Here is a 15,927-nt window from a genome sequence, read left to right as displayed (position 1 = left end):
TGAAGAACAGGGAGGAGACAAGCTCCCAACCTCTGCTCAGCATGATGCCCTCTTGCAGTTGGCTTTCCCCTAGCTGTCTGCCTAGGTAACAAATGGACTCAGAACCAGCTGGCCAACTGCTTCCAGGCATAGGGAAAGAGGAACTTGACCCAGTACCTTCACCCAAACCCCTCAACTCACCAGAGTTCTTTCTGCCTACCTAACTGCTTGTCCTTCAGGACATGACCTTCCCTGGAAGCCCCTCCCCCCCCCTCTGCTGCCAGGGTGGGCTATTCTTCTGCAGTCCTTTAGCAATACTTGCCAACTGAACATCAGGACTTACCTCTGGCTTTCCACACCTTTCCCTGCCCTATCTCCCTTGAGATGTACGCTCCCTCCCCCGCCCCAAGGTGGGGCAGCTAGGGTGGGCTCAGTCGTGCCTGTTGATGTGAAGCTATTTCCTTCTGCAGTGGGTAGTGGGTTTCAGGGATTCCCTGGACAGGGGTGGGGGGGTGGTGGTGGTGGTGTTGGTGGTGTGTGTGTGTGTGTGTGTGTGTGTGTGTAGTGAGTGCAGAGAGACATGAATAGAGGCCTGGAGACAGTAAACAGAGCAGGAGGACATCACGGACTGCACAGACACGGGCTGGAAGCTCAGGGATTTGGTGCTTTTCTGGTGCATTTAGTGTTGGGTTTGTTGGCCCGGGAGTCTGATCAGAACCTTGGTTTACTTTCTTTGCTTAATTAAGAAAAAACAATTTACCAACAATAAAATAACCCCCTCCTACCCCCCCCACTACCAACAATAACTGAATTGCACGTTTTGCAGAAAGACGTAGGTTTTTCTTCGGTTGGCCCCTTCCAGACCTGGCCCTTGCTCTCTGGTATCCGTGTGCACAGGGACAAACAGTCTCTGTAGCGAGCATGGGGTGTGGGCACAGAGGAAAGTCCAAGGTAAACATTACCTGAATGACAGTCCCCGATACTGTTTGGTGTCATTTAAAGGTTCGCCTTCTTTGGTGGCAATTCCACTGCCAGCCTTTGAAAGCAGACCAAAATCCAAAAATTAGCAGACCAGAGAAGAGGGAAGCTGTTAATAGGCAGGGCTTCTGAAGAGGTGGACACTGATGTTCTTCCCCTGGTGTCTAGAGAGCCGGGAGCTGGGCCTGCATCTAGGACTAAGCCCACCCACCCACCCCCACCAGGTCCCTACAAGCTAGGCCCTTCACTTGGCTAAATTTCAGCTACCTCCTTAAGATGGGAGGATGGGCCCCTGCCTGGGGGGAAGGCATGACTGAGCCTGTCTAACCATCAGCCTTCATCTGTAACGTGAAACTGGTGGATTCCACTTTACTGTGCCTTCTGAGGCGGCTTAAAAACACTGCTGTTGAGCCAATTCCAACTCATAGTGATCTTACAGAACAGAGTAGATTTTCCAAGGCCACAATCCTTTATGAAGCCGACTGCCTCGCTGCTCTCCCAAGGAGCAGCTGGTGGGTTTGAAAAGCTGACCTGTGAGTTAGCAGCCCAAGACTTAACGTACTGCAAGCAGGAATCCTTTGGAGGAGAATAGGAGAGGCAATGCACAAGCGTGGCTCAGCACCAAGCAAACGTGGCTCCCTCAGCAACAAAGGCCCACTCTTAATGTTGAAAAATCACTCCGTGCTACACGTTTTAAACATTGCTGGCCAGATGGCACCCTTAGGCAAGTCCCTCTTAAGAACTGCTCAACAGTGGCAAAAGACTAATCATGGGGTGTGGGGGGAGGGAGCTGCTGAACTTTATTTTCTCCCCATGTTATATGTCTGACCCAACGGTTATTCCTTTAAAGAACCATTTGGCTTCAAAATATGAAGCGAGAAGGTGGCAGGAGGCAGTCTGAAAGACCTGCCTGTAATTTCTTAGGGGAGGTGGCCGAGGCCTTAGAAGCCATGCAGACGAGGTTGTTTGCCTGCCCCACCACCCTGACATCTTGCACACACACACACACACACACACACACACACGCCCACCAGAATAGGTGGACAGTGCCTTCTGCTGTCCACGGCAGGCCACAGAACCTGGTCCAGCCACCGCCACCCAGACCAGAGCCCAGGAGTCCTCACCGTGAGAGAATCGCCGAGAGCAGCCACCACTTGAACGTCTGCAGGTCTCAGGGCATGCACTGGAAAGACAAGAGGACACACGTGGCTCTTCCGGTTGGAGCAAGAACGGAAATGAGAGCCGAGGGTGTGTTTGGGCCATGCAGGGGGAGACTCGGGGCACAGGAGGGCAGTGGTTGTGTGGAGATAGATGGGGGCATCAGAGAGACCATCAACTGATTCCAGGCCTGCATAGGGGAGGAGAGGGCCGAGCAAAGTGGGCTGGGGGAAGGAGAGAGGAGGTGGAGAGAGGAGGAGAACTGGGGAGACAAGTCAGTACTAGAGGAAAGAGAAGGGAGCCACGGAAGGGTCCTCCTCAGTCCAGGGAACGCTAGGGTCCCACCACTTTGGCGCCTCGCAGTCATGTGGGCCAGCTGTGGTCAAGTGCAGATGGACACTGGACCATGGGGGGTGGAGCCAGTCAGAGCTGGATGCAGATTCCCAGCAAGAACCTGGGGAGTCGTCTGTCGGGCCTTCCCTGCCTCCAAGCCTCCCCTGAAGGGCCCAGGGGATTTTCCAGGCACCCCTGCTGACCAGGACTCTGGGCCTGAGACCGCAGACCCTGGGCCACAAAAGCAGCTCCGTGGGAGGTGGGCCCTGCACTGTGGGGCTCCAACAGGTGGAGGCAGGGGGGCTGCCCGCAGCTCCTGGGCCTGAGCACTGGGGCCTGCTGGACCTGCTAAGGCTGCAGGGGAGAGGGGGACTTGTCCCAGGAGACCACCCTAGGTAGGAAGCCCGCACAGGGACTAATTGTATCCTATAATTTGCATATTAAGTCTTATTGAAGAACTCCTGGTCTGTCATAAGGGGCTTACCTGAGGTGGGAGGAAAGGGCGAGGGTGCTCTGTCCATGCACGGTACCAGGGTTCCATGAGACTATGGGTGTAGAATCAACCCCCCCAAATCTCAGGGTTAAAGGGGGCAGAGAGGGTTGCTGGACATCAGGCTTATCCAGGGAGCTTAAAATCACACAGATGCCAGGTTCCCACCTCTAAAAAAGGCATTTTCAAAAAGCTCCCTAGGTGTTTTTTTTTTGAATATTCTAAACCTAAAAATCAAAAGAAACAAAAAAAAAAAAAAACCCAACCCATGGCCATCAAGTTGATTCCAATTTAGAAGTCCTCTAAGTAGAGTTGACACTCCCCCCCACCCCTCCGGTAATGTTTCTAAAACAGTAAATCTTTATCGAAGCACACTGCCCCCACTGCCTGCCACACAGCGCCTGGTGGGCTTGAACCACTAACTTTTTGGTTGACAGCCCAGTGTTGTAACCACTGGGCAAGCAGGCTTCTCCTAAGTATCAGTCAGGTTGAAGTTGGATCTAATTGGGACCCCTCCATCACCCAATGCCATCACGACCCCGATTCCCTTGTTCCTTAACGAACACACTCAGCTTTGTAAAGTACATCGTTAGCTACATTTCCTCACGTGTCTGCTCTGAAGCTTTGATTCAACTGACCCCAATCCCAGCCTCCAACAATGGAGTTTGCTCTCTACCTAGTAGCTTAAGTCTAATGGACAGCCTTTACAACAGAGTGGTGGTGGGGAGAGCCCCTTAGGAGAGCCCCTCAGGGACTCTCTTTCTCTCATGCCCTGCTGGGACCTTCCCGCCCAGGGCTGGCCACCACATTCCCCAGTGCGCATGGAGGGAGCCACATGCCATACCTTCAGGTTCTTGTAGGTGCTAAAAAACGGCCAGGCCTGTGAGAAGGCAGGGGTGGGTGGGTGGGGTGAGACACTTGGAAATCCAGCACATTCCCCATACTGTTCCCCAGCCTTCGACATGCACTGACCCTGTCCTAGAATAGCCTCGGCCTCCCTTGCCCCATACCCCCAAGGCCAGACCCTCCAAGACACACTGGTGCCTTCTCAGCAGCCAGAGCCCAGCAGGGCTCCTCAGGAACACACGGGCTGATTCTGCCCGTTGGGGACCCCCTGTCACCTCTGGTTCTTCTCTGGCCCTGTCCTAACAGCACACCCACTTTCTGCTGATGAAGCCCAGGGCTCCACTGCTGCCTGGTCTCTGCTCCCCTGTCTCTCTCCCCACCCCAGGTTGTGTGGGCTCCTTCTTGTCCAGAGATGAGGGCTCAACTCCACACAAGCCTGGCAGAGTGGTTCCCAGTGTCAGGCCCAGGCCCCTCTGGGGTCACAGAGGACTTTATAGAGCAGAAAGTGGCAGCCGCACAGCCCCCAGAACCTGACAAGTGGGGTCACGTTCTCCCCCTTCCAGGTTTGTGTCCTAGCAACGCCCCCACTCCAACCCCTCCTCTGCTCACTGGCTCCCCTCCGCACCCAGTGGGATCTCCTTCTGGGCCCGGCTCTGGATGCGCCCATGCTCCCAGGGAGGCAGGGGCTACGGGAACACAGAGCCTTCTCCTGTCTCAGGAAGCCTTCAGTGTGGAGCTGGAGGCTGTGGCCTTGTTGCCTCCCTGCCCTGAAAGAGCGACGTCCAGCCCGGGGCTCCCTGTGACACAGAGGCTGAGGGGAGTCAGGGCGGAGCGGGGCTGGGGTTAGAGCCTGGGGTGCAGTGAGCCCAGCAGACTTGCAGAGAGAGGGACCCTGGGAAAGAAGCTCGAGGTGGTCTGCCACAGGGAGGCTTCGCGCTACCTTATCCGGACACGTGAGGTTGGACTTGATTTCAAACTCGTGCCATGAGGTCTTCTGGTTGATGGGCTCCAGCTGAACCAAGAAGCAGGGGGAAGGGAGTGAGGCCGAGGAGGCAGGAGCTGAAAGTCAGGTGCAGGGCGCTGTGGGCCAGGGAGGGAGGGACAGAGGAGATGGGATTGATTTGCATGGTTCTCACCATGTTGTTCCACAGGCCGCTGGCAGCGCGGGCATGAGCCTTGGCACTGAAGTGGAAGCAGTCAGGGGCAAAGAAAGAAGTGTCTGGCGACCCCTCCTGGTCACAGGGCAGAAAAGGGGGGAGCGGGGTGTCACCGAGGTGTGGGATAACACACATGGTCTTGTGACACCGCTGGGGGCTCTGGGCTCCCGCCAGGCTTTTCTTTCTTTACCGCGGTCTTGGGCATGGCCACGTTTTCCAGGAAGGGCTGCACCACCACCGTGAAGTCTTCCTTGGTGTCGTACCGCCCGCTCTCCACCAGCAGGTGGGTCTCCTCCTGAGGGAGGCAAAGGGACAGGTCAGGGCGCAGGTGCAGGGACGAGGACACAGAGGCAGGGACAGAGGGGAGGACTGCAGCTGTGGGGCTCCAAGGACTGGACACGTGGCTGAGTGGAATCGGGGGCTTGTTCCGCTTTGCCTTGGTGGGCTCTTTCCACGCGCTCCATCCCGGGTTCTTTCTCAGGCACAGGACGGAGAGTCTGGTCTTTGATGGCATGAATCTTCAGCCAAACTTCAAGTGATTGGGATCCAGATAGTTGATACACACACACACACACACACACACACACACACACACACACTCATGTATATAACAAACGTGAGCTTCTTTAAAGCCCTTGTGATTACATCGGTGAGGGGCAATCATGTGATTAAATGATATTCTGGATAAGTATTACACTTTAAATTATGTCTCCTCCCTGTGGGGGGAGGTCAAATGCTGGCAGGCATCCTCCCTGAGGGTGATTAGTTGCCAGACTGGAGTGGGCCCTGCTCCCTGCTGTTAAGGACAGTGGACAGGCCTGTAGTCACGTATTTCATCCCTGTAGGTGGGGTTTACACCCTACTGATAATGGTTCCTATGGAGATCCAGAGAACAGGTCAAAGTGAAGCTGCCATCCTAAATCTAGGGTCCGCCCATCTTGTCTCATGTATACCCCCAATGCCTCCTCTTCCTATTGCGTGTATGTCCCTAGACCACCCCTTCTCATTGCTGTATAACCTATAGTGCAACCCCTTTCTGTGATGTATGTGTTTATCTGTAATCAGTGGGCTTGCACACCCCCAAAGGTATGTAAGCCTGGGTTAGCAATAGAGGCCTTTCTCGCTGGTCTCTCCCCCCTCTCTCCTCTGCTCCCTCTGCTCCCCGGTTTCCCTTTCCCCTTCTCCTCCTTCCCTCTCCCTCCACATGGACCATCAAGCGGGGCTGAGGTGAGCAATGCTACTATGAAACGTGTCTGACTCCATTATTGCAAATCTCTTTTATCTCTCATGCTCTCGATTTTATATATACATATACATACATATATATATATATATATATGATCAACCATACAATTGTGCTTACTGAACCCGTCATGGTTAGTGGTGGGGGACTGGCTTCCCCCAATTCATACCACACCTCCCTACCTCTCCTCTCACCCAAAATATAACCAGAATCCAAACTCATGGCCATCGAGTCAGTGGTGACTCATAGTGACCCCCTGTGGGTTTCTGAGACTCTGCACCTGTTTACAGGAGCAGAAAGCTCGGTCTTCCTCCCGCAGAGCTGCTGGTGGTTTTGAACTGTGGATCAAGGGGATTGCAGTCCAACATGGAATCACTAAACCACCAGGGCTCCCCCCTCAAAACATGGGGCATAAGTTCAACACACTCTCTGCCTGAAGTTCTAATAATTCCATTTTGGAGTGGGCTGTCTTGTTATGCTAATGAGGTCATGGTAGTGTAGGGTGTGTCTTAAACCAATTTCTTCTCAGGAAAACAAAACAAATCTCACTGCCATTGGTAGTTGATGCTGACTCATAGTGACCCTATAGGACAGGACGGAATGGCCCCTGTTAGCTTCCAAGACTCTTTCCACGAGTAAAAAGCCCCATCTTTTTCCCTTTGAGCTATAAATGAGCAGATTAGACAAGGAAACAAGCCAGCAGAAATTGGGTGGGGGGCTGGGGGGCAATGCTGCACCAAGACTACCATGATTGCCAAGCAAGATCAGAGCGAGACAAGAGCCTTCCCCCAGGACCCTGAGTAAACCTCCCCCTAGAGTCTGTCCCCTGAATTTGGACTTCTAGCCTCCTAACCGGTGAGAAAACAACTTTCTGTCCATTAAAACCACCCACATGTGGGGTTCCGTTATGAACTCACTAGATATCTCAGGCAGTCACCTTCACATCTGGGGCCACGGATGACTTTCCCAAAGGTGAGCCAACCACATGGAAGGCATCTGCTGCCTGTGTGTAGATGGTGTGAGCGCACACCAGGCTCACACGCGTGCATGTGGACGGACCTCTCTGAGTCTCTCGGTCTCTCCAAGAAGGTCATGGGGCTGTTCTCGTCACAGTCTCCCCTGCACTTTGTTCCATGAAGACCGTTCCCCCAGTGCTGGCTCTGCCAGAATCCTGCCAGAATCCTGCCAGAATCTGCCAACTTTCTGCTCTCCAGGTTTCTACCTTTTGGGACGAGGAGCCTGGCTGGAGAGGGAAGTCAGGTGATGCACCCAGGGCATTCATGTGGTCATTTCAGGGGCCACCAGGCTCTTTCCCCAGGACCGTGCAGCCAGAAAACCCCTCTGCTACAAACCCCTCACCTCCGACCTCTCAGGCCAGTCTCTTCTTGGTACCGACAGAGGCTGAGTAAGGCACAGAGCTAGAGAGAGGACCGAGAGGGGGCTGATCTCCTGAGGGAGAGAACTAGGGTGTCACTCAATGGCTGTGTCTCTTCTAGTAAGCTGACCTCCCTCTGTCCTCTGTCCCCCCATCTGTCAGTATGGCTGTGGGGTCATCTCTTAAGCTTGTTCCAACACGACTGGTTGTTTTTGGGAATCACCCATGGTACCCAGTGGGTGGGGCCACCTCTTTGGAGAGTTAAAATAGCATCCTCAGTGCCTGGCCCATGATTTGCACCTAATACTATTGGGTTATTAATACTAATGGCCACTGCAGGGAGAGGAGGTAGAAAGTGACATGAACTGAGAGGGCGTTATGACTAAACACGGTTGACCTGTGAGCATATCCAGAACGTGACAAAGGTCTCCAAGAAGACCAAGATCAGACCTGGCAACAGCTGGGAAGACAGGGCAGTTTGGGTCAATGGTTCTCAATCTCTTTGGCTTTCAAGCACCTGAACTCAATTCCTGTGTTGAAAACCCTCACCGTCTGCAGGAGAGCCTGCTTCTTGCAGTTATTGCTAGGTACCGCCGAGTCAATTCCAACTCAGTGACACCGAGTGACAGAGTGGAGCCGCCACCAGAGTGTTTTACACGATAATCTTTAGGGGAGCAGATGGCCAGGTCTTTGCTCCTGAAAATCCGCTGCGTGGGTTTGAACTCGCAACTGTCGTCGGTTAGCAATCAAGTTGTTGACTGTGGTGCCCTTGGGCTCCTTGTTGCCCACCACAGAAGCTGAACACGACCAACGCTCGCTTTCTCCTCAGGCACCCTCAAAGCCAGTGCATGAGCACCCGGCTGAGGTTATCCACACTGTCACCCCCAGCCTCAGGCTTTGGTGTTGGAAGCTAGTGATTGATAGAAAGATGGGGGACCCAGCATAAAAGCCATCTTGCTAAGGTGCCAGCTACCTCCCACTCCTAGAAGCACGGGCGACAGTGGAGAAGTAAGCGGCCGGTGGCAGCAATCGGAAGTGTCTGTGACATTCTGCTGCACGTCTTTGGCATGCTCTGGATGTGTGGCTCTTGGTAGTGTGGCCTCTGATGCTAGTTCACACACCTTTCCAGAGATTCTATGGGCCAGCCAATAAATTAACCCACTTACAGTAGCTGGAAACTGCTTAAGTAAGTCCCGCGTGCTTGCACCCACGGATTCCCATGGCATTGGCGCCATAACCTCAGCTACCTTGTGTCTTGGTGCAGGTACGGAGAGCCTCGTTGAAACACAGGCACTTGCTCACAGAAGAGGGAAATGCAGGAGCAGGCAGGCAGAGGTTGGGTGAGGGCGTCAGAGAACGATATCTAGAGGTTCATGGCTCAGAGCCTCATGCACCAGCAGGCATGGTTGCCACCAACAGGGGCCCCAGGAAGTGTTTCTATTCCAAAGAATCCGTGAGTTGGAGGATGGGTCCTATGTTTGCAGACCACTCTGGAACAGCTGCAAAACCTGCCACTGACGTCGTGGGTGACAGATCATTTGGAAGCCAACACAAAGCCATCAGGGGAGTCAGCTCCTCTGGTAAACGATGTGATGGGGAAAGACACAAAGGTGCTGCCTTTCTCTGCCCCGAGCGCCTCATTCCGACCAGACTGGAGGGGAGGGGTCAGGAGAGGTGGCTTCCTCTGTGTGCCTGGTGCTTCCCAGGGCATTGGGAGTTGGGCTGCTAACTACAAGGTCAGCCTTTCAAAATCACCCGCTGCTCAGTAGGAGAAAGCCATGACTTTGTGCCCCTGTAAAGACTGACCGGTGGCAGAATCATCTGGAAAAGGGGCTCAGTAACGGATGTGCAACAGGAAGAGTGATCGCTGGCTCTGAATCGTACCTGTAGGAGGTGTGGAGCTGGAGGATGTATCCTAGTGTACCTTTTGCCACAATTATAAAAACAAAATAGCTCCGTGAATAACAATGGGCGCCCGGAAGAAGAAAATGTTCTGGAATGTACTGTGGTGATCATGGTACAATGCTCCTTGATATGACTGTATTATTGACGTGTAGGACAGGTGGGTGAAGTGCCTATGCAGCAATTAACATAAATACGTAAATGCAAGGCTCCTGCCTCAGAAACAAGCCCACAGGGTGGCTCAGCTCTGTCCTGCAGGGACGCTGAGAGTCCACTGACTCCTTTTCCCGGCACCTCCCTCGGGAAGGTGGGGATTCTGCTTCTGAGTCTCATCCAGGAGCCTGAGGCTCACAGAGCGTGTGCCCACCCCATCACAGCACCAGTGGGCACAGTCAGGGTTTGGGGCGAGTCAGGGCCACTCTGAAATTCCCTCCCAGGGCAGTCTCCACATTTCTCCATGGACACTTGGGAAACACCTGTTTCCCTGGGGAGGCCAGGGCACCGGCCTACAGGTCACTTGTCTTTGTAGCTTGAAGCGCATCTTTGGACCATGGCCCCTGCTGCCCTGTGGACGGAGATGTCAGTGTCGTGGTCAAAGTTACCTGAACATTTACTCATTCTCTAAACAGAGTGATCAAACCACAGTTCCTGTGCACGTCTCAGCTTACCTGATACTGTCTGTTCACTTCAATGAGGGTGGCGAGTTCTCGTGAGTTAATATTAGTCTTCATGACACAGGGACACAGCATGCTGCAGACCAAGCCAGAGATAGCCCCTAAAACCACTGATCTGAATGCGTGGTGCAGAAACATTGAGTCTTTTAACTCAGAGGAGACAGGGACTAAGCTACCGCGCTGGGGTGGAGGGGAGGGTCTCGCTGGCTGGCTAATCTGTTGACTGGATCAGGGAAGCTGAGATAAGTGCCCACATCTGGATTCGCTCTGGCAAACAAAGCAGTTCTCCTTTCTCCTGGCGTCTGCAGGGGTACGTTTTAGGGAGCCCACCTTCCTGGCGGCTGAGTGAGGGCCACACCGTGGAGAGGAGCCTCATGCCTTTGAAAAACCAGTGGGGAAAACACGGGCCGCGGCTCCCGTGCACGGAGTCGCTGTGCTCAGAGCTCGGTAGCAGAGCCGGCTCACCCACAGCCATCGTCCCCCATCTGTGGATGAGAACACACTGAGGCTCCGAGCGGGTCGGAGCTTTCTCGAGGCCACAGGAAGGCTGAGTGTGGAAGCCGGGACTTGAACTGCAGTCGCCTTGCTCTGCGCGGGTTTCTGTGGGCTTCTGTGGAGTGGGCTCTGCCCCGGGCCCCCTTGGTTGGGAGCTCATGAGAAGCAGGTGGACGAGCTGGTCTTCCCAGACCCTCCGGTGGGTTTCAACCACCACTCTTTCTTTCCACTCACAGCGGTGCACAAACCTCCCGGCGCTCGTGCCCTCTGCGGCAGACTTCTCACAGGGGCCTCCCCGGCTGCAGGAACACTTACAGTCTAGGCTTTGGGTGCGGGGGACGCAGGGCATGGCTGGCCATGGAGTCAGCCCTGCTGGAGGAAGCACAGCCACCTGAGGGGCTGCATTTGTGTGTTTGTATGTATGTGTGTGTTTGTCCATGTATGTGCGTTTGTCCGTGTATGTGTGTGTTTGTCCCTGTATGTGGGTGTGCCCATGTGTATGTGTGTTTGTTGATGTATGTGGGTGTGCCCATGTGTATGTGTTTGTCCATGTATGTGGGTGTTCCCATGTATATGTGTGTTTTCCTGTGTATATGGGTGTGCCCGTGTACGCATGTGTTTACACTTGTATGCATGCATGTATATGTATGTGTCAGCACATGTGTGTATGTTGTGTGTGCATGTGCACACACGTGTTTGTGCATGATATGTGCGTGCACGTGTGTTTATGGGTATGTGCATGTGTGTGTTTGTGTGTACACCTATGCGCACACACTCTCACACAGCACAGACTGGGAGGGAGGGCAGGCCCAGGACCAGTGGCAGGCAAGGTGACCTGCGCTGGCCTCACCCTGACACTTGGGGTTTGGGGCCATTTCTGAGAACAACCCTGGCAAAGGCCTCCTCAGGACCTTGAGCCTCGATGGTCTACAAGGTCCCATCATGCTCGCTGGTGACAGTCTTCCTCAGCAGGTGGCTCTGCAGCCCGGGGGCGCAGGGACTGGAGGAAGTGGGAGCCAGGGATGAGTCAGCAGCTGAGAACAGCTTGGCCTGAAGCCAACTGTTGGATTGGCCCTGTCCTCCTGGCTGTGTCCCCGATCCTGCTCTGCTCCAGAAGCCTTCCCCAGGGCGCTGGGCAGCCTGGCCCCCAGGGGAGCTTTGGCATGGGTCTTCAGGGAAGCAGGCAAAACCACATCTGGCCGTTTGTGAATCGCTCACTCAGTCATTCAACAAACAGCTGCGGGCACTGCTGGCAGCGACTGACAGCGAGGGCCCAGGCTGTGAGCAAAGAAGCTCGGAGCAGTGGCTGTGACATGTGCTCAGGGTTGGGGAGGGGCGGTGGCGGAGGACGCAGGACACTACCAACAGGGGCACAGGGCTGGGGCCTGAGTCACAGGTCTGGAGCAGGACGTGCAGAAAGGCCTGCTGGGGGCGTCAAAAGCAGTCTTACACTTGAGGGTGGGATACCTGTGTATGCTGAGGGGAAGCCATCTCTCTGGGCCTCTAACGGCTGAGGGGTGACAGAGGCCTCTCAGAGGTTCTCCCAGGACCGGGCCTCTCTCTTCTCTGGGGAAGGCACTGTCTGCTTTAGATTGGACCCCCACTCCGCTGACAAGGAACTATAATGCTCCTTTGTCAGTGCCCAGCCCGGGGCACCCACAGCTCTCAGAGTCCCTTGCCAGGCCATGCTGCCCAGAGAGGGTGCTGAGGCTCCAGACACACTCTAAAGCAGGTCCTGGCAGAGGGCTGGCACTACCCACACCATGCCCATGCTGCCAGACTCCATTCCTTTCTCTACAGAGTCAAAGGTGTCACGGGGCCCCCGGGACTCAGGAGCAAGTTTGGGGGTTTAGACGCTCCCCTTTAAAGGACAGGTAGCTGAGGTTCCCCTTGGGGGCACAAAACCCATGGGGTGTCCTCTCTGTCTTTGCAGGTGAGAAACCGGGGTGGTCTCAGGACTTCTCACACTCTACCCTAGGGCTTTCTAACTCCTCGGGGTCAATCTCTAGGAAGCCCCCCTACCCCCCACCTTTGGGAGTTGGGGAAGGAGATGTTCGTCTTACTTGAGCATCAGTTTTGGGCATTTGGTAGTAGTCTGGTACAGCTCCCTCAGGGCAATGATCTCCAAAATCGTGACCAGGTTCACAAACGCCCGCGGAACCTGAGGAAAGGCAGCGTCAGGACCCAAGAGGACGGTCCCTGGAGGAGCCGGCTGCAGGCTCTCATCTGGTCTGGGCCGTGCTCCTCTTACTGTGGCCTCAGTCAGGTCCCATCCATTTCCTGCCCGCCCCCCCCCCTTCTCAGTGGCTCTGAGTCTATGGCTGACAGTGAGGTCTGTGCTGGTCCCCAGGGAAGGCCCTGTAAGGGCACAGCAGGAAGTCAGAGCCCATGCAGGTCAGGTCTGGGGCCCGCGGTGAAGGAGGCTGTGCAGCCCGGGCTAGCTGTGCACCTCGGCGTGGAGGATGTCCAGAGCGTTCTCAATGTTCCTTGAGAAGTTCTGCGGAGAATAGCGATTCTGTAGGGAGAGGAGGGGGCTCTTTAGCACATTATAACTGGCTCTCCCTTCAGGTCAGACAGGGGCCTAGGGCTTTCCTGGCTCCCCTGCCCCCATATTTCAGCAAGCGGTGAGACCACGGTTTGTCAATGGAGGCCCAGCCTCCATCCGTAGCAACCTGGCCGCCCTGGAGCTTGTCCTGGTGGCCTCAGCACCAGGCCTTCTCCTAGGGGTGGAAAGTTCTGGATCAACTTTGTGGCAACAGGCCGGAGGGTCTTGGCTCAGTCACATCACTTCTTCGGGTCCCTCTGCAATGGGCGTGGGGGACCGTGGGGCCTCTAAGATCCCCTGCCTCCTGAGCAGTCTCTCACCCCACAGACTGCTCTCTTTCTCAGAGCCTCAACTCTCTGGGGGTTCAGCCTCTGACACCCAAGGCACCTAAGGAGACGAGGGGAAGGGAGGTGGGGCCTGTGATGGAGCACATGCAGATTTTAACTGTTATTTCTCCCGATCTCCATGCTGTGCTTTGATGATTTAATTTCAAGTAGTGGAACTCCTTCTATGGATGGAATCTAACCCAGAGCCCGGAGAGTCAGTGCACCAGAGGTGCAGCGCTCGCACCTGGAAATCCCTGTGCCCCGCGACCCTGAGGGGGAGACGGGCTTTCTATTCCCTTAGGACGTTACACTCTGGGGACCTCCAAGAGGCCGTGCTACGCAGTCCTCTAGAGTCGGTGTGAGTGGGCAGTGAGTTGTGTGACTCTCAGCCCAGGAACATGGGCCCTGCACAGCTGGGAGCAGGGCTCACAGGCCACAGCCAGAAGGCCACTTCCTGCAGGACAAATGCCTTCCCTTTCGGGTCCCAGGGGGAAAGCCTCCTGCTGTCTGATGGTACCCCCACCCTAAATTCCCGAGTCTCTGAATTTAGATCTCCCTTCTCTATCCATCCTGGAGTCAGCCCGGCAGCTCTGCTCTCTGTGTGATGGAGAATGGCCAGGTCTCCCTCCCCTGAGAGGCTTGATGTCCTTCTCCAGAGACAGGTCTCTCCTGACAACATGCCAAAAATACGTAAGACAAAGTCTTGCCTCCAAAGAGCCCTCTGGCCTACTTCTTCCAAGACAGATGAGTTTGTCTTTTTAGCAGTCATTGGTACTTTCAATTTTCTTTTCCAGCCCCACAATTCAAATGTATGATTTCTTCAGTTTTCTTTAGTCAATGCTCAACTTTCACATGCATGTGAGGCAATGGAAGATACCATGCTGTGTGTCTGGTGCACCTTAGTCCTCAAAGTAACATCCTTGCTTTCCATACTCTGAGGAGGTCTTGTGTGGCCGACTGACCTCCTGCAGGACTGGCAGCCCTCACTCGTCCATGTCAGGGAGTTTGGAAGATACTTGGCTCACTGACTGGAAAAGAGTCACAGTTCTGCCAAATAAAGGTGACCCAACAGAATAAGGAACTACTTGAACAATATCATTGGTATCATGTGCAAATCCTATTTTACAGAAGATCATCCAACATCCGTTGCAGTAGTACATGGACAGAGAGTTGCCAGAAATTCAGGCCAGAGTCAGAGGAGGATGTTGAAGACGGCAGCTCCTTGCTGATATCAGATGGCTCTTGGCTCAAAGCAGAGAATACCAGAAAGATGTTTATGTGTAGTTATCGACTGCCAAAGCATTCAACTGTGTGGACCATAATCAACTATGAGTAACCTTGAGAATAATAGGGACTCCAGAAATTTTTATTGTGTTCATGCGGAATTTATACATGATTCCAGGGGCAGTTGTGCAAACAGGACAAGGGATCCGGCATGGTCTAAAAACGGGAAAGGTGTGGGACAGGGTTGTGTCCTCTCTAAATATTTAGTCAATCTGTATCCTGAGCAGCTTCAGAGAAGCTGGTTTGTCTGAAGGAGAATGTGGCATCAGGATGGGGAGGCTTTTACAACCTGCACTATGCAGATGGCACAGCCTTGCTTGCGGAAAGTGAGGAGGACTTGAGGCGCTTGCTTACAAAGATCAAGGATCGCAGCCTTCAGTCTGGATTAAGACTCAATATAAAGAAGACCAAAATCCTCACAACTGGATCAATAGGTCACGATGTGATCAATGGAGAAAAGAGTGAAGTTGGCAAGGATTTCGTCTTGCGTGGACCCACAATCAATGCTCATGGAAGCAGCAGTAGAGACATCAGAAGACACATTGCATTAGGTGAATCTGCTGCAAATGGATTCAGGGATTTCACCGTAACCAATAGCCTTCTGCAAACTGGGCGTTCCGAATTTAAATTTAATATAGTTCCCTCCTTCGGATTTGGATTTCATTCTTTACATTTCTCGGTTCACACACACCAGTGTGCTTCTTCCGTGCAGACTTAGCCCCTCACTTAGATGACTGTTTATCTTTTTCATTTGCTTTTATTTTTAATAGTTTTATTGGCTTATACTTCACATGTCTTGTAATGTAATTGTTCAGACATATTAAGATATGTGCCATTTTCACTGCAAACAATTTTAGAAAAATTTCTTCTCTCACATTATTATCAGCTCCCACTTCCCCCTATCCACCCAGCCAAGCCCCTATGCAGATACCGTCTCTAGAGATCTACCTAGTCTGCATTCCCCATTCAGAAAATCATACGAAAGCAAGCCACAACGGTACAAAATCATACGAAGCAAATAAAAAAACCCCACAAGAACAACAATGACTAGACAAAGCAGAAAGATCTCAAAGTGAAAGCAGAAAATATTAAAAACAGAAACTACTTTAAAATGGGTCAAAAGGGACATCAAACGACAGGTA

The 15,927-nt window shown here is 53.5% G+C and overlaps 1 protein-coding gene across 1 annotated transcript in view; it reads right to left on the bottom strand.

The window, feature by feature from the left end:
* Positions 1-630: 630 nt before the first annotated feature.
* The window catches only part of LOC142431031 (phospholipase B1, membrane-associated-like), a 95,112-nt gene continuing 79,815 nt past the window's right edge, over positions 631-15,927 (bottom strand). The window contains 11 exon segments of the mRNA XM_075536065.1: positions 631-715; positions 942-1,015; positions 2,082-2,140; positions 2,933-2,993; positions 3,783-3,818; positions 4,725-4,796; positions 4,921-5,016; positions 5,132-5,236; positions 10,130-10,211; positions 12,694-12,791; positions 13,080-13,145. Coding sequence (XP_075392180.1) covers positions 631-715; positions 942-1,015; positions 2,082-2,140; positions 2,933-2,993; positions 3,783-3,818; positions 4,725-4,796; positions 4,921-5,016; positions 5,132-5,236; positions 10,130-10,211; positions 12,694-12,791; positions 13,080-13,145 — 834 coding nt within the window.

Source organism: Tenrec ecaudatus, chromosome 17 (genome assembly GCF_050624435.1).
Source record: "Tenrec ecaudatus isolate mTenEca1 chromosome 17, mTenEca1.hap1, whole genome shotgun sequence".
Classification (NCBI taxonomy): Eukaryota; Metazoa; Chordata; class Mammalia; order Afrosoricida; family Tenrecidae; genus Tenrec; species Tenrec ecaudatus.
This window is presented reverse-complemented; position numbering and strand designations above follow the sequence as displayed.